At 43.3% G+C, this 22,287-nt stretch overlaps 1 protein-coding gene across 5 annotated transcripts in view; it reads right to left on the bottom strand.

Annotated features, from left to right (window-relative positions):
• Positions 1–2,140: 2,140 nt before the first annotated feature.
• SGPL1 (sphingosine-1-phosphate lyase 1) overlaps positions 2,141–22,287 on the bottom strand; it is a 75,256-nt gene continuing 55,109 nt past the window's right edge. For all 5 annotated transcript variants that reach the window (XM_043926595.1, XM_043926592.1, XM_043926593.1 and 2 more), the window contains 10 exons: positions 21,186–21,262; positions 19,662–19,790; positions 12,721–12,809; positions 11,088–11,193; positions 9,374–9,472; positions 8,581–8,730; positions 7,295–7,533; positions 6,113–6,259; positions 5,099–5,219; positions 2,141–4,590 (listed from right to left, as the gene is read on the bottom strand). In XM_043926595.1, coding sequence (XP_043782530.1) covers positions 4,450–4,590; positions 5,099–5,219; positions 6,113–6,259; positions 7,295–7,533; positions 8,581–8,730; positions 9,374–9,472; positions 11,088–11,193; positions 12,721–12,809; positions 19,662–19,790; positions 21,186–21,262 — 1,298 coding nt within the window. In that variant the 3' untranslated portion in view covers positions 2,141–4,449. The remainder of the gene's footprint in view (positions 4,591–5,098; positions 5,220–6,112; positions 6,260–7,294; positions 7,534–8,580; positions 8,731–9,373; positions 9,473–11,087; positions 11,194–12,720; positions 12,810–19,661; positions 19,791–21,185; positions 21,263–22,287) is intronic.

The following is a 22,287-nucleotide window of genomic DNA, read 5'->3' as shown; positions in this document are numbered from 1 at the left end:
TTCCATATATGTGTATTAATATATATTTTTCTCTTTCTTACTTCACTCTATATAAACAGGAGCTAGGTTCATCCACCTCAGTAGAACTGACTCAAATTTGTTCTTTTTTGTGGCTGAGTAATATTCCATTGTATATATGTACCACATCTTCATTGCTTCCATGCCCTGGCTATTGTAAATAGTGCTGCAGTGAACATTAGGGTACATGTGTCTTAGAATTGTGGCTTTCTCAGGATATATACCCAGAAGTGTAAGTGCTGGGTCATGTGGTAGATTTATTCCTAGTTAAGGAATCTCCATAATGGCTCTATCAGTTTCCATTCCCACCAACAGTGTCAGGGGGTTCTTTTCTTCATGTCCTCTCCAGCAATTTAAGGCTTGTAGATTTTGGATTATGGATTATGGCCATTCTGACTGGTGTGAGGTGATACCTCATTGTAGTTTTGATTTCTCTATTAAGTGATGTTGAGCAACTTTTCATGTGCTTATTTGCCATCCCTTTTTTCCTTGATTCTGGCTAAAGGTTTATCAATTTTGTTTATCTTCTCAGAGAACCAACTTTTACTGATCTTTGCAACTGTTTTCTTTGTATCTACTTCGTTTATTTCTGCTGGATCTTTATGATTCCTTCTAACTCTGTTGTTGCAGTTCTCTGGTTCCTTTAGGTATAAGGTTATACTGTTTGAGATCTTTCTTGTTTCTTGAGATGAGACTGAATTGCTATAAGCTTCCCTCCTAGAACTGCTTTTGCTGTGTCCCATAGGCTTTGGGTCATCATGTTTTCATTCACTTGTTTCTATTTTTTATTTCCTCTTTGATTTGTTCAGTGAGCCCTTGGGTATTCAGCAGAGTGCTATTATCAAACCAACGAAGTGCAGACAGTGGTCCTACATCACTTCTGACTTGAACTCTTCTAAACGTGCTTTGACCTGATGACTATGGATCAGGGCACAAGTCACTAGTCATGGAGGTATGAGGAGTTACGTCACCTTCCTGTCTCTGCTTACTCTCGTGCATCAAAGGCTGAAAAACACGAACCTGGAGGGCACTACAGTTATATGAAGCACTTTTATGTGGTACAGAGACATAAACACTTTTAAGAAATAAATATGTTTATTCTAAAATTAATGCAAATAATTAAAATTATAAAAGAGGATGTTAAGGAGAGATTATGAAAAAAAAGCAAGCACAAAATAAAGTAAGGCTATTACAACAGACAATTCACAAGGCTCTCAAACACCTGATTTTTTACAGGCTGTAGCTGGTGGCTACCAAGTCAGGCCTCTGTCATTACTTCTGTCACTACTGGATCTAGCTAAAAGCAGGTTGTTGCTATTAAGACCCACAGAGAAGGCAAAGGAGCTCAGAGCTGTAAGGAGCAGGTAGAAGCATCAGAACACCACCTCTTGGGTGTACCATGCCTCCCTCTAATCATATCCTGGGCCTTCTTTCTCTAGTTTTACCCCATAACAAGTAGGTCCTCAAGGAACCAAGTCATTCGGCAGAAAACTATATAGCAAAGGTGGCATTCCTTGGCTTGATTCTGGCAAAGTACAAGTGGGCTGAGAGCCAGAATGCAAAGCTAGGGTACCTGATGGACAGAACTAATCCAAATAATCCTTCAGAAAGACTTCTCACTTCCTGTTCATAATGGAGCAAGAGGCCCAGTAGTTACCTCTGCAGATATCTGAAGGGTTCTGTCAGCTCCCAAACCAAATGCAGGGTTTGAAATCAGTGTCCTTTCGTAAGATGGAACCGCACGGCCCAGCTAGCTGGGGACCACCCGAGACAGTCCAGTCCATCATTAAGATGTGTGCAGATACAGATGATGACAACTGAAAACATACGGCAGGACACTGCTCTGAGGAACTTGAGATGTGAGTTCCCGACTTCCCTTTAAACAAGTGTGACCACCACTCCTGGTGGTGTAGCACTACTCCAAGCGTAGTGCTTGGAACTGAGCAGAGCTGCCACTTGTCCACGGCTGTGACCTGGTTCTAGTATCAGTAGGCATGCACAACCACCTCACCACAAAGGAGCCCTTTCTCACCTCAGCCAGTTTACAGCAACCACCAGCCCAGCAGGTATCTCCCCTGTATGCCTAAATAAACAAATGAATGCAGTCATCCATCCACAATGATTAAGATTTGGGACATTTTATTACTTAGTTGCTTCTTAAGAGATTATTGCTACAATTAGGAAGGGAGCCTTGAGATGGAAAGGGGGGAGGTTAAAGACAGAAAAGATCTAAAAGAGGCAAGTACCATTTTCCAAGTATAAAACTGGTCATATTAAAAGTGACATGGCAGTATATTCATGCAACTACTTAACTCTAATCCAGAAACAAGAGTACAGTTTTTGCAGAGTTTTTGCATCTGCAAGCAACATGATATCATGAAGACATTCCATCTACCTCTGCAGACTAGATGCTACTTACGCACACAGGTACGTACAGAACAGAAAGCCCACAAGTGTTAAGTCTAACACTCATGATCGTAAAGTGGCGACAGCAGGTCCCTTTGAAAACACCATAGCCCACAGAGGAAGGTCCTGGGGAGACACGGGAAGCAACAGGACACTCTGCAGGTTTGTGCTTCTTCGTTTTTAGCAGCTGACAAACCACAGTGGTGCCTGCTGAGTGGTTCTGGGTCCCTGGAATTCCTCCAACATGATGAATGCACTGGAGATCCAGGGATGGTTCACACAGTTTCTCTCTCAGGAAGTGCCCATCAGTTCATCAACCGGCGGGGAATGTGACTCCCCTATCCAAAGGATCTCTGCTTCTAACACAAACATACCCACATTCCTGGAGCCCACAAGGACAGAATGAAACCACACACCAGCCCTGCAATGACGCAGCCAGCCAGTCAGTTATTGTGGAGGAAGTACAGCGCTAAAGAACCCTCAGACGAATGTGCCAGGGAGTCTGGGGGAAGCCGTGGCTCTCCGGGCCAGCTCTCCCAGTGAAGAAGGCTAGAGGACACCAGCCTGAGGAGGCCGGGGATTCAGGAGTCCCTGAGAAGGGTGGTGGGACAGAGAAAAGTGTCTCCCGACTTACCCCTACCCAGGTAAAAAACTCAAAGACTGATCCAGTTCCCTCTGGGCCTGGGTCAGGAGTAGCCCGTCACTGCTCACTGCTGAGAAAGAAGGCACATCGTGTGTTGTCGTGCGGGTAGGACAGTGGCTCAACCAAGATTAGGGCCCTGTGTTGGGGGGCAGAGGGTAGGAAGTGAGCGCAGGGCTGGGTCCTGTTCCTGCGCCACCCTGAGCAACAAGTCTTAACGAAGGAATCCCAGGCCCTAGGCCTCAAGTGACACTTGATGTCTTCCTACTCCAGAAAGTTCCTCTGATCCTAGCCAGGGCCAAGGAGCATCCAGTACCTGAGGCTTGACTGCCGTCGTACCTTTGGGAGTTGAATGAAGGGGGAAGAGGCAGGAAGAACACACTAACAGAGATTTTCCTTGCCTTGGGGGCTCTCTCATACCCTCCTTGGGTAAGTCAAGGCAACTTGTGAAGGTGCTTTGAGCTGTTCCTTCAGGCAAACAAAAAACACATGTGCCATGATGGCTAGAGCAGCAGGGTGGGGAGGACTGCTGCTAACTCTGGTGACACACCCTGGAGTCTGGGTGCTCATCCTACGCTGATACTCAGGGAAGTCTAGAAAAAGGCCTGGTTCCCATCTTCAGGGTCCCAGGAGAGGGCTCAGGTGTGCTCTGACACTGCCAGCTCCAAGAGGCAGCACCAGGGCCAGAAGGTCCTAGCATCTCTGGAACCCACACCATTCTCTTCCTACTCCATGGAAATAGGAACAAACCACTGGAAATGGAAGATGATAGCAACCAAGTACCACATGGGGACTGCAAGCACAGACGGGGACCATCAACCACTCCAGACCTGCCTTGGAGGACTGAGCAGATTTGCCTGACCCTGCTGGCCCTGCAGAGCAGAATGGTGGCTGGCCAACCTGTGTCCTTCAAAGACAGCACACTAGGGCTGGGAAAGCCTCCTGCTTGAGCAGACCTCACCCCCACCTAGGGGAACACCAGGTACAGAACAGGATTCCTGTCTGACTAGCCCACTGCCTGAGCAAACAAAGTACACCTTTTCCTATCATAAACCGGAGCCCAGCTTCCCTAAGGAGTCAGGACAGGTCAGAGATGCCACACAGTGATTAAATGAAGTTGACAGCAAGAGAGGTTAGAGAAGGAAATGGTTAAAACAATTCCCAGGGGAACATTTAGAACAAGGACAAAATAATTACGTCATGGGGTCCTTTGAGGTCTTCACGTTAAAAACCACCAAAGGATGAGAATCCTGAGGATCAAGCTGTCTCGTGGTCTGTGTCGTGCTCGACGGAGCAAGACCAAATGCTGAAACCACGTGGCCTGTCCCACACCCCGAGAACCTTCTGAAGGCCAGACGTCCCTCGGGGTTACAGAGGGTCTCAGCTCAGCGGGGTTTCGGAGAGCCATTCATTTGGCTGCCCTGAGTTACAGCGTCTGTACTGAAAAGGCTGTCCAAGAAGACGGAGGACAACTCCGCCACCAGGTTCCTGTCGACGGTAGCCTGGGCCATGCCATAGATCGCACCCTAGAAATCCAGTCAAAGAATGTCATTAGTGATGAGGGGTTTGAAGGAAATAGAAAGCTGTGGTCATGCACTCCTTCTCCCCGCCATCTTCCCACTCCCAGCCCAGGTGCAGTTCCACCAGAAAGATAGCTGGCATAAGATGTTTGTCACAGGCATTTGCCAGTCTATGTTTCTGCCTAAAGAACTAGCCTGTGGGATCTGGTGTAGAAAATTTCAGAGGAAACTGGCTTAGTGCCTTCCTTTCCTGTGTAAAGATTTTCTTTTCAAAGGAACACTACCAGTGCCTGCCTTCATGTTAACACTCTCTATTATTATACCTATAGATACCTTATTTGAGACCAAAAATCCCTGGGAATGGGTAAGCAGAGATCATCAGTTCTGATTAATAAAGAACGAGGTTTGTGGATAAGGGGCAGAGGCAGGAATAGACTAGAGGTCATCTGATTCTTTCAAACCCACCACCAACACCTACGCTTCCACAGGAAGAAAAAACCGCAAGTGTCCCTACCATTCCTGTGGTCTTTGCTTTTGGATTCTTCATGATTTGAGTGACGGATTCCCGGATATCCTTAAGGAACTGTATGGCTACCCGCTTGCGGGTGTGTACCAGTGTGATGCAGAAATGAAGGCTACGGGAAAAGAAAGACAAAGTGAGATGAATCTGGGAAAAAGAGGGAAAAACATTCTGAAATCAAGCAGCTCCAAATGCAGGAATTTTTGGTTGCTTATTCATGTTGTTATTCATGACAAGCATAGTCAAGTTGCTCCCAGTCCTAGGCATCAGGGCTCTCAAATACCCAGACTGTTGACTGTAGGCTGGCATAAGGGTGTCATGCCCTGAGCATGATCAAGAATGACCCTGGTAAGTCGAATACAGCAGGGTGTTCTGTGCCACCCCTCCCCTCAAACCGTCCACCACAGGACGACACGTTTATCTTAGGTGGTAAACCTCATGGTGACAGGGCCATATGGCTGGGGTCTTGAAGGACTCCAGGGCAGAGAAACTCTTGACTCCCTTTGGAGGGAGACTGTGTACAAAAAGACTGAAGAGAACACGGAGTCCGGATGGGACTGGCAGTGGCACCAACACGTGAAAAAATAGGGCTGCATGGAGGACGCTGAGAGACCTACTCTTGGAGCAGAGTGCTTATTTAAAGGCATCGTGGAAGATTAGAAATGCATATGAAAGGTGACAGTATCAGGCCCTTGGTTAGAGGCCCTCTGGAAGGTTCTAAGCTCACTGTTACTCAGGTAATCAGAGGAAAGAGAGAACAGAGCCCAGAGCAGGGCTGGGGGTAACGATCTTACTGTCTCAAGAGGCTGCCACCTCATTTGCCACAGTTTAAAGCTAACAGTCTTATTCTTGAAACTGAGTAACTCCTAATGGCAAGACAAACGACCTACAGATACTACAGCTGCCATCAAAGTGCTGGGCTCTAGCAGTCCCCGTCTCTCCTTGAGGTCACCTTGCTGCCCAAGTTCTTCAGCAGCCATAGACCAAAGGAAGCATCTTCAAGCTCACCTGGGTGGGAACTGCAACTGATTCAAGTTCCAGCCCTTGGCATTCATCAGGTTGAATAGTCGATAGATATCAAAATCACGAGAGCCCAGAGCGATGACTGACAACTGAGGATTCCCAAAGACAAAGATGCCTTTGATATTTTCTAGTCTTAAAGAGAACAGAAAGGAAATTCAGTCACATTCTTCTGGCCATCATCTCATGTCACCCTTATAACAATCTAAGCTTTGGGGACTTAAGTTTCCTAATAAGGTAGCTAGACTGAGATCAGTAGTTCCTAAATATTACAAACATTTAAAGGCCCAAACCCCTCTAGATCTAATACCTTTGACTCCTAAATTATGTATCCTCCCCAACCCCCCCCCCCCCCCCCCCCCCCGCCGACAGGAGTATCTGAGGAATAAGCAATGAACTTTTTTTTAATCCTAGAAAAACGATCCCTCCATCTCTGCTTAAAAAGTCATCCATGTAATCCCTGAAGCAGGAGATGGTACACCAGTTCTCAGTAGATGGGTGTATCAGGACCACATACAGGCCTTAGTCTAACGAGCCAGGCCTAGTGGCCGCTTTCATTCAACCTCAAGATCCTGAAGAGACCTCCCCAACCTCGGTAACACAGAGAACCAAGCAGGTAACACATGAAGAAGAGACATTAGACAAAGCATGCAGCATGATTTTGCCTTAACAACCCAGATTTCAGCACCCCTTCTTCCCCCACCCCTTCCAATTCTTTTCTTATTCTAGTGATTCTACAAGTGTGATTCTTAGACCTGCAGCATTAGTGTCTACTGGGCATTTTCAGAAATGCAAATCCTCACATTCCTGTTCCAGACCTACTGCGTCAGAATACTAGGAGTGGGGCCTGGTGATCTGCATTTTAACAAGCCCTCCAGGTGATTAGGATTCAGCCTCAAGCTTGAAAACTACTGTCTTAACCATTAAGCACTTGGTAAGAGCTGCCAGCTGGTAAGACATCCTTGGAGACACGATGGCCTCCAGAGGAAGCCTGGCTGTGACCCCAAGGCACAGCACAGGAAAGGAGCTTATGCTCCTCGGCCGGCACCACACTCCTAAGCTTCAGGGGACGACAGGTGCTGGAGCTGTGGTGCTTGGTCAGGCAGATGCCTTGCGCCTATGTGCATACAACACAAGAGACAAGGCAGAATGCCAATCTTGCACACGTACTCTGACTTGAGGAAGCGAGTGGTTTTGATGATCTGTTTGGTAGCTTCAACGTAGCCGTTCTCACCAAAGTACATCAAGGAGGCCCAACAGGCTGCGCTAATGCCACCAGGCCGTGAGCCCGCAATGGTTGGGGAAGCGTAGATGCCGCCCTGCCAGTCTGTGGCAACGAAGAACTGATAGCGCCTGTACTTCTTGTCAGAGTATAAGACCACTGAAGAGCCCTTGGGGGCATAGCCATACTGCAGGGAGAAGCAGACAGGTGAGTGAGTGGTTCACATGGCAGCCCCGCCCCAGAACTCTAGGCATTTCCCCTTCACCTGCCAGTGTCTCTGACAGTTTCACCTCACATTAAGATTTCCAACTTAGAACTTTAGAATAGAGGAAACCAAAGGGATGGGGTTTCAAATTCTCTATTTTAGGACTGAGGAATCTGAGGCCTAGGAAAAACAATCTCTTATCTAGTTTTAATAGGTTTGCCTCCTCTCTCATTCAGCATGTAGTTTTCCTTATTTAAAACAGGACCTCAGGGCCGTATGTCAGGATGGAAACAAAAGTAAATTTCCACTGGAAGCCAGGAAAGAAAGAAATTCAGGTCACTTGGAGCAACTAAAATCATGATTTGACTTACTTTCCATCTTTTTTGCTTAGTATACTTTCCTCTTCAGAATACCATGGTGCTCAAAATCTAGAAGCTACTTAATCCAGCTTTAAAATAAACTGTGTACTTGACCCATGTGCCCCCTAGTTAACTCTCACTGAAGCTAAGATGGACTCATTTTACTCCCTGAGCCACACAAGCACAGACGGTAAGGAAAAGGGCATGGGGCCATCTTATGTAGACTCTGCCTCAGGTCACCGGGAATAGCAGGCATGGACATTTCAAACATCACAAGCCGAACACTCCTGAGCTCGTCAGTTCATCGCTTTTCCGGCAGGCCTCTTCTGTTGATAAATTCCAGTCACTCAAGTGCAGGAGCCCCAGGAGCATGGGGGCTGCAACATTAACATACCTCCTCTTAGAAATTCTGGTATCAACCTTACCTCTTCCCCAACCCCTAAACTCTTAAGGGTCCAGGAACCTTTGTGTAAGAGCCACCACACTAGTACGTCCTGGTTACGTATAGCCACTGGATACAGAAATTCTCTTAGCCACACGACACAAAGATAATAGGTTCCTTTTCACTACTGCTCGTCACCTGCAACTCTATATCCTGTCATATCACTTTACCTTGTCACAGCCATCAACTGTCAACTTTGATGAACATGTGGTCTCTTTCCTCACTCACCTTATGAGTATCAGCTGAAATGCTGGTCACGCCTTTCACCCGGAAATCAAATGGCTGCTCCAGTGGGTATCCCGCTTTCTCCATAAAGACGATGAGGAAGCCCCCCAGACAAGCGTCCACGTGAAGAGGTATTTTGTATTTGACAGCCAGCTAGTTCCAAAGGCCATAAAGAATATCAGTTATGGCCCTATAACAAAGGCTTTGCAAGACATGGGTGGAAAGCTGGGATATAACCACAGCATTATGTACTATGTTTTAAAATCCTGGCTATGTTTGACATTGTTAATAAAGCTCATCTTTCAAGTGTAGTTAACCTTTAAAATAATTCACCTGAAATGTGATTTCTATTTTAAATATGCAGGGCCTCCAACTCACTGCAAAATCATGCAAGAAATGAGCAGAACTCTGATTAAGGCTTGGAGGTGTGTGGTGTCCTACTCTAGTAACTGCAGGGTGGGGAGGGAGGGGTGCTCTGGGGCAGCACAGTGGGTGAAGACCACCCTCTGGTCGGCATGCCCCTAAATGCAGATTATTTCCTGATCTGAATCAAAATGTCAGTACTACTGCAGAATGTGCAGTTTAAATGTGTGTTATCCCTCCCCCACAGCCCGAGCTAGTCACCTTCAGAGGCTTCCAGAGAGCTATGCAGCTTACCACAGGGTGGATGAGAGGTATTCACCACCACTGGGCTACAATCTAAACTCAAAATCACGTTCTTTTTTCCTGTAACGCACCACTAGACTCTGCTCTAAACGCTCTGTCTGCCTGCCCAGTAGTCCTTTCCCCCGCATACCTTGGCCACTTCAGGGATGGGGTCTATCACACCATGAGGGAACTGTGGGGCAGAACAGACGAGCATGGCCGTATTCCTAGAGATGGCTCTGCGCATTGCCTGAGGGGATAAAGTTGAAAGGAAAATGAGAAGTCACATCACAATTACTCTGCTCTTATGCTGCCAAGAGCAGCCTAGGCTACCAACCTAAAGGTTCAGCTCCACTAGCAGCACACCCCCTTCACCTCTCCAGCCCAGAGGAAGACCACTGTCCCCCGATGGTGGCCAAATACAAACACTTGGGGAAAACAGTCTGAGAGCATAATACAAAACAGCAAAATCATTGTGATGGTAAATAATAATATTGGGCTAAGAGGCAAGAGAGCCAAACGTGAGTTCTGGCCCCACATGTTAGCAGTGAAAGCTTGAGGAAACTACTTAACTTCAGTCAGTGTGTTTCCTCATCTATGAGATGCAATAACACTAACTACTTCTATGATCTCCCCAGGTTATCGTGAGGCTCAAATGTGGCTCAAACTAGGAAGTTCCTCTACATAAATGCAAGGGACAAAAATAATTACTATAGGCTTATTATTCCTGCTTAAAAAAGAAAGCCTGCCATTTGAGACCATGTAGATGAACTTGGAGGTCACTATGCTAAGTTAAATAAGTGAAGTGAAGTCGCTCAGTCGTGTCCGACTCTTTGCAGCCCCGTGGACTGTATCCTACCAGGCTCCTCCGTCCATGGGATTCTCCAGGCAAGAATACTGGAGTGGGTTGCCATTTCCTTCTCCATGGGATCTTCCTGACCCAGGGATCGAACTGAGGTCTCCCACATTGCAGGCAGACTAGCTTTACCCTCTGAGCCACCAGGGAAGCCCTAAATTAAATAAGCCAGACACAAAAGGACAAATACTGCATGATTTCAGTTTTATGGGGAATTGAAAACAGTCAAACTCATAGAAGCAAAGAATAGAACGGTGGTTGCTAGGAGCTGGAAAATGAGGGAAATGGGGAGATGTTGGTCAAGGGGTGCCAAGTTCCAGTTATTAAGATGAGTAAGTTCTGGAGATCTAATGTAAAGTCATGACTATACTGAACAATACTGCACTGTATAGCTGAAATCTGCTTATAGACCTAGAGGGTAGTTTTAAGTATTCTAACCATGAAAAAAGAAAAACAAAAGTATGTGAGGTGATGGAGATATTAAATACCTTAATTGTGATGATTATTTCACAATATATCCATATATCAAAACACCAAATTGCATACCTTAAATATACACAATTTTTTTTTACTTGTCAATTAGTTAACACCTCAATTAAGGTGCGGGGATAACATTAGTGGTAATAAATTGGACAGTTTACTTCTAAAAAATACTTACCATTATAAGGGCAATGGTACTAATTCAGGCCAATTGAAAACAACAATGAGAGTCTTGGGGCAAGTTAGTCCAGGCTCATTTTACAAACAGAAGAGAAAGTGATGGTGCTAAAGCAGAACCCAGGTCTTTAAAGCACCAAGTTAGTCTCAGCTTCCTATTAAGAGTTCATGTACTGTGAGAAGACCGATGCTGCAATGCCTCACCACTGCCAGTGGCAGATTTTGCAAGTCCTGATGCTACAATCAAAGGCGCTTCAAGCCTATCCATGTGACCCTGAGAAAAGCTAGTGATCAGGTGCACTTCCTGCTTCTCCCAGCCCAAGACAGACAACAGCCCTTCAGAGAAACTCACCCGAACATCCACCTCCATCATTTTGTTCAGGGGAACCCGTATAATCTTCATCCCAAAGTAACTGGCGGCTTTGTCAAATGCAGCGTGGGCACTCTGGGGGGCTACGCTAAAGGAAAATAATGAAATTCAATCAATCCAGGTTCAAGAGATACCATGGCTAGCACCTCATTGCAATCACCAGGAATAAACTTTTTTTAAAGTGTTTATGTTATTTTACTTTTCTTTTTAAACACAAAGAGGTCAAATGATTTTCTAGAGAAACCTCCCTACTATTTAAGAAATCACTTTGGTAACAGGAAGAACTTGGAAGTAATGCCACATGGAGGAATCCCAAGCTTAAATCAGGGCAGATAAGTAAAAGGTGACAGAGAATTTGGATCAGATCAACGTGAGGGTGTGCTTTCTGGTGGTTGTCTATCGAAAGAAGGGCACCCCAATGAGGAGCAAGCTTCCTGGCACAAAACATGCTCAGGCAGAAAACATAAGACTGCCTGGCAGGGATGTTAAAGCATCACATCGATGGTCGTCTTCATCTCTGGAAGACCATGATCCTGTGGAAAATTAAAATTCCCCTTTGTCCTACACACTTGGGAACAGCATTTCAGACAGTATTGAAAAAGGAAATACCTCATTTGCTTTCAGACTTTCCTCAATTACTCCACTCTTAAAATTAATCTGTTCCCTTTGAAGGAAAAAAATTGCCATCACTGACTAAGTACCAAGTACCAAAGATGTATGTGTGAAGAAAGATGGTAGCCTGACTTCCTCGCTTACGCTTGGCGTGAATTATAGCATGAGATCACATGCAACAAAACCCTTAGTCACTGACACTTGTGGGAAACCATTAACCCAAAAGCTGTGGTGTGAGCACACGGTACAAGGGAGAGGGCCAAGAGAAAAAAGTAAAGCAACTGAATAAAATTAAAGCAACCAAATAAAATTATGGTCATCTCTGGATTTTTAACATTTTCCTTCCCAGAACACAGCTGGCAGGCTGAAATTTTCTTAGGGAGCACCCTGAAGCAGTCTAAGTAAGTTTCATTGAACTAAGATAAGTTAGAGAGTTTTCCTTAGGTTCCAGATAAACTTACAGGAAGTATCACAGAACTCAAAGATACAGTCCTATAACTGTTACTTTTAGAAAAAGAATCTTGTTCTTGCAGTATACACCATGTATAAATTCGTGGGGGGCGGGGTGTAGGAAAGGGAATGTTAACTAGCAAATGCACTCAGGATTTTGCTGAATGTGAAGGGTAATGGTCAAGGGCACAGGATAGGATGGAAGAGGACTGGAATTGCCAGAAGCAGCAGCAAATGGTCAGGCTGTTTCACACAGAAAAACCTAAATGGGGAAAAAAAGTCAGCTACACATAAAATATTAGGGGGAAAAGGGGAAAAAAGTTCCAAAAAGCAAAACCTGAATTTGCTGCCCACCAGCAACTGTTTATATATAGTATTTACATGTTAAGTATTGTAAGTAATCCAGAGATGATTTAAGACTATAGGAAGGATGTGTGAAGGTCATGTGCAAATACTATACCACTTTACATAAGGGGCCTGAGCATGGAGGATTTGGTATCCACTGGGGTCCTGGAACCAATGCTCCATGGATACTAAGAACAACTGTACCTACATTTCTGGAGTTTTGATCCCATTCTCGAAGGCCAGTTCCCGATAAGCTTTGCAGGCCATCAAAATACTTTCTGTGCCCCCAGAGGTCACCTGTAATAAAAAAGAGAGTCGGGGTAGCTATCAGCATGCACTTCCTGCCTTGATCTTGCGGGTATCTGATGCAGAGACAGATAAGCTCTGGGATGCACACTTTAGAGCACATGCTGCTGTCTTTCAGAAGGAAAGTTTGACTTTATTGGCTGAGCCCAATCTTGGCTCAGGAGAAGACTAAAACTACTGAATGATCAGAAGCTCCACACTGTATGTATGAACAAATAAATGCATATCTGCCCAGACTACCCGTGCATAGTACACTTACATTTCTATTGTTCATCGAATTGCAGACAGGACAGGGCATTTTATCCCCTTCCAGAAGCATCAGGGTTACTGACTGATTTAAATTTTTAATGCCCATTAAAGAATGTGAACTGAAAGAATGTGAAACTGGGAAGTTATAGCTCTAGTCAACTACGTGATACATTAGAAGACCAAGAAGAGACACTCAGACATTCCAGAGTAAACTTGTGATTTTGACAAGTTTGAAAGAAAAGCAGAAGCCTCTGCTTAGAAGTTTATTAACTTACTTATCTAAAATCAAAACAAAAATCCTAATGTTTTTAAAGGAAGAAAAATGTCTTTCTGAAGCTAGGCCTACCTAGCCCCTCTGATAACAGGCAAATTTTACTGAGTTGATACAAAAATACTCGAGGTCATTTCATTCATCCTGTTTTCCTCACTGGACTACAACCTCATGAAGGTGGCAACCAGTCTGTTCATGACAATATTCCTGATACCCAGCCAGTAAAGCTGAAACCTATCAGACCATCAGTTAACATTTCCTAATGCCTGATTTGACTCTCAGTAAACCACAACCAATACAGGTATGTCATACCCATCTGGCTATCTTTTGGGAACGTCTAGGAATGAAATCATTTCAAAACAAACACATAAAAAAAGAGCCATAGCACTGAGCTAGGTGAATAGTTCCTTAGATCTATCATCTCCAAAGATTCACACAATCTTAGAAAACTTCTCCATTTTATAGGTTAAGATAACTGATCCCTGAGAGACTGGTTCACCCGAAGCCATCCATCTTTTGATAAAAAGTAAAACTTTCTATATTTTCATATTTAGTGTAACCTGATGAGATGAAATGAGAGTGGATGATGGCTGTAATTTCCTAAAGTAATATCCACATATAAGACAAAAATACCATAGGCTACAAAATCCAAGTGGTCAGGAGTTATGTGGCAGATTAAAAAGTCAGTCATTCTGTAATTGAGGAAGCCTGCAGGAAACACGTGGCTATCATCCACACAGTAAGGCGCTGAACTGGAGCACAGGACCCTTGCTTGTAGGCTCCTGCATTTCTCTGCTTACAGCTGAGGTCAGTGCTGCAGATCGCACTGTGTCCTGTGGTCCAGCAGAAAACCTCAGAACATCACATGAGGAACCAAGACAGCTGTGAAGGAAGTCAGCACAGGACCAAGTTCTCAGTGCACTGTTCTCTCACTAAGGTTCAGCAATGACCTAAGCAGAAATATTTCCAAATGCCTAGTCACTCACTTTACATGTCCTATTTTCAGTCCAGTAACAAATCCAATCAGTATCATTATCTGTTAGGCAAACAATGGTGTACTTTGGACTGTAAAAGCAGGAACACCGAAATTCTGCTTCTGATTTTCATTTCTGACCCACATTCTGTGTTCAGATTTTGCTGCTGCTCTATTTTCTACCCCCTGTACCATGCCCCAAAATGGAAATCTAATTCTAAAGTAAGAAGACAGAAGCCTCAGTAACTACTTGACACGTTAGTCAACGTATTTCAACACTTTCAAAAACTCTCACCCTGTATATGCTATGTCAGAAAACAAGAGTTTTCTGGGAAATTTTTCTTTTAGATACTCTTTGGACCTGATGGCATTTGTACAAGTCAAGACTTTACTGCAGCAACCAAATTTCTTTCAGTATATAAAGTCACCTCTCACTCATTCTACCTGAGACAAATGAAGCTACAAAAAGGAAAGACAGTTTCAGGTGAAGAATAAAGAATGAGGAGAGCTTAAGACCTTAGCTGGGAACACGTTCCAGACTGCTCAGTCAGCTGGCTTTGTCTTCTTGTTTCCTACCTCTGAACTTTCCTCACCAAAAGGAGATCATCAAGAGAGAGACAGAGACAGATACACAGAAAGGCAGAGACTTAAGAGAGAACCTGAGAAACTCACATAATCCGAGGTAATTAGTTCTCATAAAAGTCTAAGTATCTGAAGAGGCTGGGGATCTGAGATTCTATCTGTCCTTCTCCTGACCCCCGACACAGCACTAAAAAAAGGTCCTAATCAGAGAGGCACGGTTTAATTGTAGCAATACAAGAAAACAGAATTGGACTGTGGTATTAAGATGGAAGACTGAAACTACTTCACAGATTTTCTCTCCCTCAGTACATGCAAGAATGAAGGAAAAAAGCAGTAAAACCCTGCAATAACAACCACCCAACAAGGAGATAATCTAACACAATAAACTTCAAATACTAGTGATGAGAAAACAAAACAAGTTTCTGAATCATGGCAAAGAGTCAAACACAGTTCCTAATCCCTCCTCCAAGATGTGGAAATTGTCCAGGTGAAACAGCAAAATGCTGAGAATTGTCATTGATATTCCCCAAGTCTTCAGAGAAGCACGTGGCGGGGGTTTCCTTATTGTCAGATGAGTGGGTGAGAGAGACATGGTGGCTGGGAAGAAGCAAGCAGCCCAGGAGGGGGGACACCAGGACCTGCTCTTTAAAGTGACGACTCCAGGGACACAGGACGAGCTAAAGGAATAATCAAAGCCCAGAAAGGAGTGTTCTCTTCCAGCTAGGCAGCGTGAACTCTGGTAGGTGACTTTGAATGAAATGGCAGAGATATTCTAATACAGGTGGAACAAAGCTTTACCCAAGCCTTGCCTCTCAGACAAGACCAGACCTGCCATGCATCAGAACAAACAGAACGTCTACAGACAGTCACCAAAACAGGAGCCAAGATGAAAGAAGATGGCATGGTAACTATGCAAACACAGAAAAAGAAAAGAAGGTAGCCTGCAAAATAAAGGCCAACTCAGAAGGTAACAACCTAAGGAACAGAAGGAAATTCCTCCTGTTTCTCACTGTAGGACAATATAATAAGAACAGGAATTCAAGAAAACAAGAGCTGAAAGAGTGAACACTGAAATAACAGAATGAGACTGCAGACCTAAAAAAATACAAAGTATCAAAAAGCATGACTGCAGAATTACTATATACATTAGGAACAGCAAGGAACATATTAAACACTGCTGAGAAGCTGAGAACCACTATACTGATTATAGGAAAGATTTTAGGTAAATTTAGTGAATCCAGAGAAGGCAGAGACTGAAAACCCAGTGCTTTGGAGAACTGTGTCCATGTGCTAGTCATACACAGCCAAAAAACACTGAGAGGAAGGCTGGGCACGGGTGGAAATCTGTGAGATCATATTCTCTTAGAAAGCTGAGTATCCTAGGAAAACCATGATGAAGAGAGGATTCGGGGGAAAGACGCTTTCAAGTATACAAAGGTCTCCCATGTAGAAAAAAAAATAATCATGGAACTTCTGTTTCCAGCAACATACATTATACATCTTGGGCCACCCTCCTATATGAAACAGCTAAAAAAGTCTGCTAAAACATTAAAAAGTATTTTTACATCCATCCACGACTAAGCTAATACAAAGGAACACACTGAACCCTCCAACAAAACAAAGTCAAGAATCATGTAAGCAAAGTGTCAAAGCTGGTTTTAACTCTGAAGGTTACTGCCAACTCCTAGATCAGACTTCAGACTTTCACTTTGAAAAATAAACAGGAAACAAGTTTGGGGCCTGTTCAAGGTAAGGCATGTAAGAGGGCATGGCTGAAAACACTGACTTCGCCCACACTCTTAGCAGTGAGAGAAATAAACCCTGCTGGTACAGAAGAGGACAGCAAGAAAAATTGCTTTTCTCAACCCAGATACTCAGGGTAAAGAAAAATAAGGATCTCTCAGGAATGTACGTCAAAATAGCTTGTATTTGAGTATGTGGTCTGAGTTCAGACTACTTCCACAGTACAAAACTATGGGCTGAAAATCGGACTTACACTGGTTCCAATGTGGCAGTACTTCCCAGCAATTCCCCAGTAACTGGCAGAAGTAAATACAAATCTCTGAAAGAATTTAACTTCAACCATCAAAGTTAAGTTTCCAGGAAAACCCGAACTCATAGGGAAAAAAAAAATCAAAGATATAAGGATACAAGACAACATAAGTAAAACCAGAACAGAAACATACAAGTAAGGCTCATGGAATTATCAGACATAGAATATAAAATAATTATGTGCAATATATTTAAATAAAATAAGCCAAGGAAAGGGACTACAAAGAACCAAACAAATTAAAAAAAAAACAAAAACAGAATTCTCAAGAATGAAAAACACAGTAAATGAAATTAGAAACCCAATGGAAGAACTAATGAGTAGAACAGTTAAAGAGGGAATTAATAACACCCCTGCATGTATCACCCAGCTCCAACATTTCTTAACTCACAGCCCATCTTCCTCTACCAGCAACTGCCCCAGCCATTGTTGCTATCGAGGATATCAGTTGTTCTAATAGTTACACCCTCACAGGTTATGTTTCGGGGACTGCTTTTCAATATAAACAGAGGTGTGTTAGCCTTTCTCACTCTATCTTTCATGTCTCTTAACTTTCTATTCATCTCTCTGGGTTTTATTCTGGTTAACTGTCTTTGTTCCATAAATTTTACTTTTAGGAACCAGGAAAATATTTTCAGTCAGTTCAGTTCAATTCAGTTCAGTCGCTCAGTCGTGTCCAACTCTGCGACCCCATGAATCACAGCAGGCCAGGCCTCCCTATCCATCACCAACTCCCGGAGTTCACACAAGCTCATGCCCATCGAGTCGGTGATGCCATCCAGCCATCTCCTCCTCTGTCGTCCCCCACTTCTGCTCCTGCCCCCAATCCCTCCCAGCATCAAGGTCTTTTCTAATTAGTCAACTCTTCGCATGAGGTGGCCAAAGTACTGGAGTTTCAGCTTCAGCATCAGTCCTTCCAATGAAAATATTTTACATGGTTATAAATGAACTAGGGCTCCTTGAACTAGGGCTGATTCTGGATCTGGAGCACGAAATGTAAAAGATATTTTCACCAAATAAAAATATTTTGTCCAAAAAAAAAAGGGGGAGGAGAGAAAGGAAGCTTTCAAAAACTACTTTGAGTCATGCAAAAAGATACAGGAGTCAAAATTAAGAAGCTCCCACTGGCAAAAACTGGAGTAATCTGAGCATCAATCTGAGTGACAGCTACAGCAGATTGAAGCATACACAGTCTCCTACAATTTATCCACCCCACCACTGACAGATATTTGAATTATTTCCAGTATTTAACTATCATGAACAACATTGCTATGAATATACATCTATCCTGATATACAAATGTACTAGTTTTCCTAGAATATATCCCGAGAAGTGGAATTTCAGGGTCATAAAATACTGATATTTTCAACTTTACTAGATAAACCACAAACTGGTTTTGTGGTTGTTTAACCTGTACTCTCTTAAAAGTTCATGAAGAGTCTAATGGCACAGAATACCCAGGTACTATAAGAATACTGGCATCTGTGTCAACCCATCCATCTAAATGCCATAAGGGAACCCACTGCTAGATTATGGTTGATTCAGTTTTTAACAATTTAAGAATTTTTTTTTTTTTTTGGAAAAATGAGTGTCTGGAATACCACTTTTATAAGCTACTGAATATCTGAACATGTTGATTTTTCATGGTGCCAACTTAAAAGTAAAACCCAATGCTGCTTATTGGGGGGGAAAAGGTAACTATAAAATGTTCTCGTCTTGGGATGGGCCCTTTAGTAATTTAATTTGCAGACTTTATGATGATTACAGAAGTTATGACAGGATCAGCACCTAGAGGTTACCATTATAGTACCCTGGGTTAACTCTATCTTGCATAAGCTGAAATTTAGTTTTTTCTAGAGAAGGCAACACCAGTCTGTAGTAACAAATCTCAATAGAAGTTCATCAATCACAGTTTAGGAAAACTAACAAACATCTACTAGAAAGAATAGTTGAGAGAAGGAATCCTCATGTGTATCTTTAAATACAATGACACTCTCTTTAATCCTAAACCAACTAAGATTTGATTTATGGCAAAACAATATCCAGCTCAAGCAAAACAAGTATATCAGAAAATGATGAGATGTTTTGACAAAATTATACAGCAAGGAGATCCAACCAATCAATCCTAAAGGAAATCAACCCTGAATATTCATTGGAAGGACTGATGCTGAAGCTCCAATACTTTGGCCACCTGATGCGAAGAGCCGACTCATTGGAAAAGACCCTTATGCTGGGAAAAATTAAGGGCAAGAGGAGAAGGGGACAATAGGGGATGACATGGTTGGATGGCATCACCGACTCAATGGACATGAGTTTGAGCAAGCTCTGGGAGTTGGTGAAGGACAGGGAAGCCTGGTATGCTGCAGTCCATGGGGTCACAAAGAGCCAGACATGACTGAGCGTCTGAACAACAAAGTGGTTAGGTATGTGGGTGGAAGAAAGAGACGGAGGGAGAAAAAGAAGAGACAGGAGAACTATCCTGACGATACAAGTTTAAAGGTTTTCAAAATAAAAAACTGAAGAGAAAAAAAATCTAGAAGGTATTTACTAAAATGCTGATGAGACACTAATTACAAAATTGCAAGTAATCTTTAAAAATTTCTGTTCAGCTGGATCTTCCTATAATAATCATGTATTACTTATGTAATGTTTTTAATAAACTTCATTTTATGCTAAAAAAAAAAGTCATATTATAGAATGTCATTTGCATATACTTACACATCCACAGGAATCTGGTCCCCCATTGAATAGGGAACAAGCCATCCTCACAATCTCTGCCTCTATCTTCCGGAGTCCAGGGAAGATATCTGGATGCAGTGGATTACTCCATGCAAAATCTCCATAAGCCTATGGAGAAATGCAAGCACATGTGGAGATGCTTACATCATACAGGACAAAGAATCAGGCAAACCATGTTAGATAAAACAGGAACTTGGAAAATAGAAGATATGTCCTCCAGTCTAAAGAAGACCAAAATGTTGTAGTGGAAGAGACAGGCATAAAAATTATTTTACAAAGGGGTAACAGAGGAAGTATAAATGTGGTTAAAAGCACTGACTAAAACACCCAACAGACCCAGTTCGAAATCTTAGCTTTATCTGTTACTTCTAGCTGGTAATCTTAGGTAAATAACCTCACTGAGGCTGTTTCCCCGTATGTTAAAGAGGATAATCACAGTACACAGCTGATGGGGTCCTAGCCATAAGTAAGAGAACACATGCGAAGCACCTAGTGGAGTGTGTGGCACAACTGTTTTCAGTGTGATACCAGATGCATGTGTGTGCATGAAGGTAAGGGGCCTCAAAGAGGGAGTAGCGAACATTCTGAGTGGTCTGGTGGTGTCTCTTGAGTGGAACCTTGAGCAGTGAATAGGAATTCATCATTAAGAACAGGTAGCAAGAACGAGGGAAAGGAAAACAACAAAGGAGAAGGTACTCAGTAAACAGAAAAAGCAGGAGTTAGTGTTCATGTGGGAAAATAACAGGAATGGTTGAAAAAAATAGGTGGGATCTGGCTCACGAAGGGACTGGTATTTTTGGTTGCATAAGCAGCTTAGGATTTGCTCTGTAGACAATGGGAAGTCACTGAAAGATTGTTAAGCACAGAAGTATGGTCAGGGTATTATGTCAAAATACAGCTGAGTAAAACATGTAGTATGTAGTAAGGTATGCACAGTTTCATAGTTCTAATAATCAAACACAAAGACCTTAGAAAGCAACAGTCCAATGCCAATTTTGTATGACAAAGTGAGATTGAAAAAATAAATCTGATTAGAAATGGAAGAAGCTAAAGCAATTCTAAAGTCAACAAAAAAATATGAGAATTATATGAATTATAACTGAGACCACTGCTCATTTTCAGATTCTGTGATTTGAGACTCAAGGGGTACAGGAAATCATGACCAAGTTTCCATCCCTTATCTCTTCTGATTCAACAAAATATATCTTATCATTAATAATGGCAAATGACAGACTACCTTCCCTAGCAATCTGCTTTCTACACAAGGTGTCTATTAAGCCTGGAGACATAAGTAACATCTTACTCCTTTAAAGACTGAAGATGTCTTGGACAATGTTATGCATATTTGTCTATGTTTGGGTAAGAGACACTGAACCTCTTTAGTTTTAACAATAAACTTTCCTTAAGTAATTTTTTTTTAATTACAAGAATAAAGAGAAAAAGATGTGATCATCTAAACCAGCAGAGCCGCACACTCCTTTCAAGGACTAGGCACTTGCTCACCTTCACGAGGAGGTTGGTGAGCTCCTCCTCCCCGCTATACACTGCTCCGGAGGCTTTCCCCTCTTGCCACAAGACATCTGCAAAGAAAGGGCAAACCACTGGATCAGTAAGCAGGAGCCTCTGGGGAGACAGGTTCTAAAGAAGAAACAGGGAAAAAAAAAAAAAGAAGAAGAAGAAACAGGGAGAAACTCTTCTGCGTACAAAAGAGTTGGAGTGGAAACTCCAAGGCATCCTTACATTAAATCAAGAAAAAGAGCTTCAGTAGTGTCACAGCAAAATAAAGATGAAAGGTCAACCACTACCATCAACAACAGTGTGAAAAAGGTAGCAATAGCATCTAGGTACAATAAAGACAGTCCACTAGTAATGTCATCATCCCCAGCTGGCTTCTAACAGCAGAACCACCTCCTCTATCTACACTCGTTTTCTGTTCTCTGTATGGCTCCGCTTGACATTTTTCTGCAGTGGCTTCCACCTTCTCTCCCTTTCTAGCCAGTCAAACGAAGTGTGGAAACTGCTATGAGCAGAGTTAGCAGAAAAGAGTAAGGCAAAATGCAAAATTTCAGCACAATTATCACCAGAGCCAGAGTCAGGGAACTGAATCTCTGACTGAACAAACCATGGTGAGATGTGAGCCATCAGCTTCGTCCTCAGACAAGCCTGGAAACCCATACAGAGTTAGCCACCTGCTTCCAGCAACATCTGCCTCCACACTCAGCGTCAGGAACACCACCAACACTGGGAGAAGGATCAGAGGAAAGGTTCCTGACCAGGATGTAAGGTACGACCTTCCACTTTTCTCTGAGGTGCTCCCCCAGAGACACTCCACAATACCAACAAATCCATTCATGTGGGGGTCTCGGGTCCTTTAAGACAACATGCCTGTGCCCTGTTGAAAGTGGCTAGTGAGAATTACAGAAGCACTCAAACTGAAAACTGCTGCCGTGCTTCTAACAAAGCCAAGGTCTGCGGCTCCAGTGAGAGCAGAAGACTGAGCAGTGACTATCCAGACAAACCCTCATTCTCACGTGACCTGCCAGCTCTGGCCTGTGGCCACGCTGACTTTGTCCTCAGAGAGACTGGTCTGTGACAGGCACGTCTT

The sequence above is a fragment of the Cervus elaphus genome, chromosome 15 (assembly GCF_910594005.1).
Source record: "Cervus elaphus chromosome 15, mCerEla1.1, whole genome shotgun sequence".
Lineage (NCBI taxonomy): Eukaryota > Metazoa > Chordata > Mammalia > Artiodactyla > Cervidae > Cervus > Cervus elaphus.
Note: the sequence above shows the minus strand (reverse complement) of the source record. Positions and strands in the feature narration are given on the sequence as shown.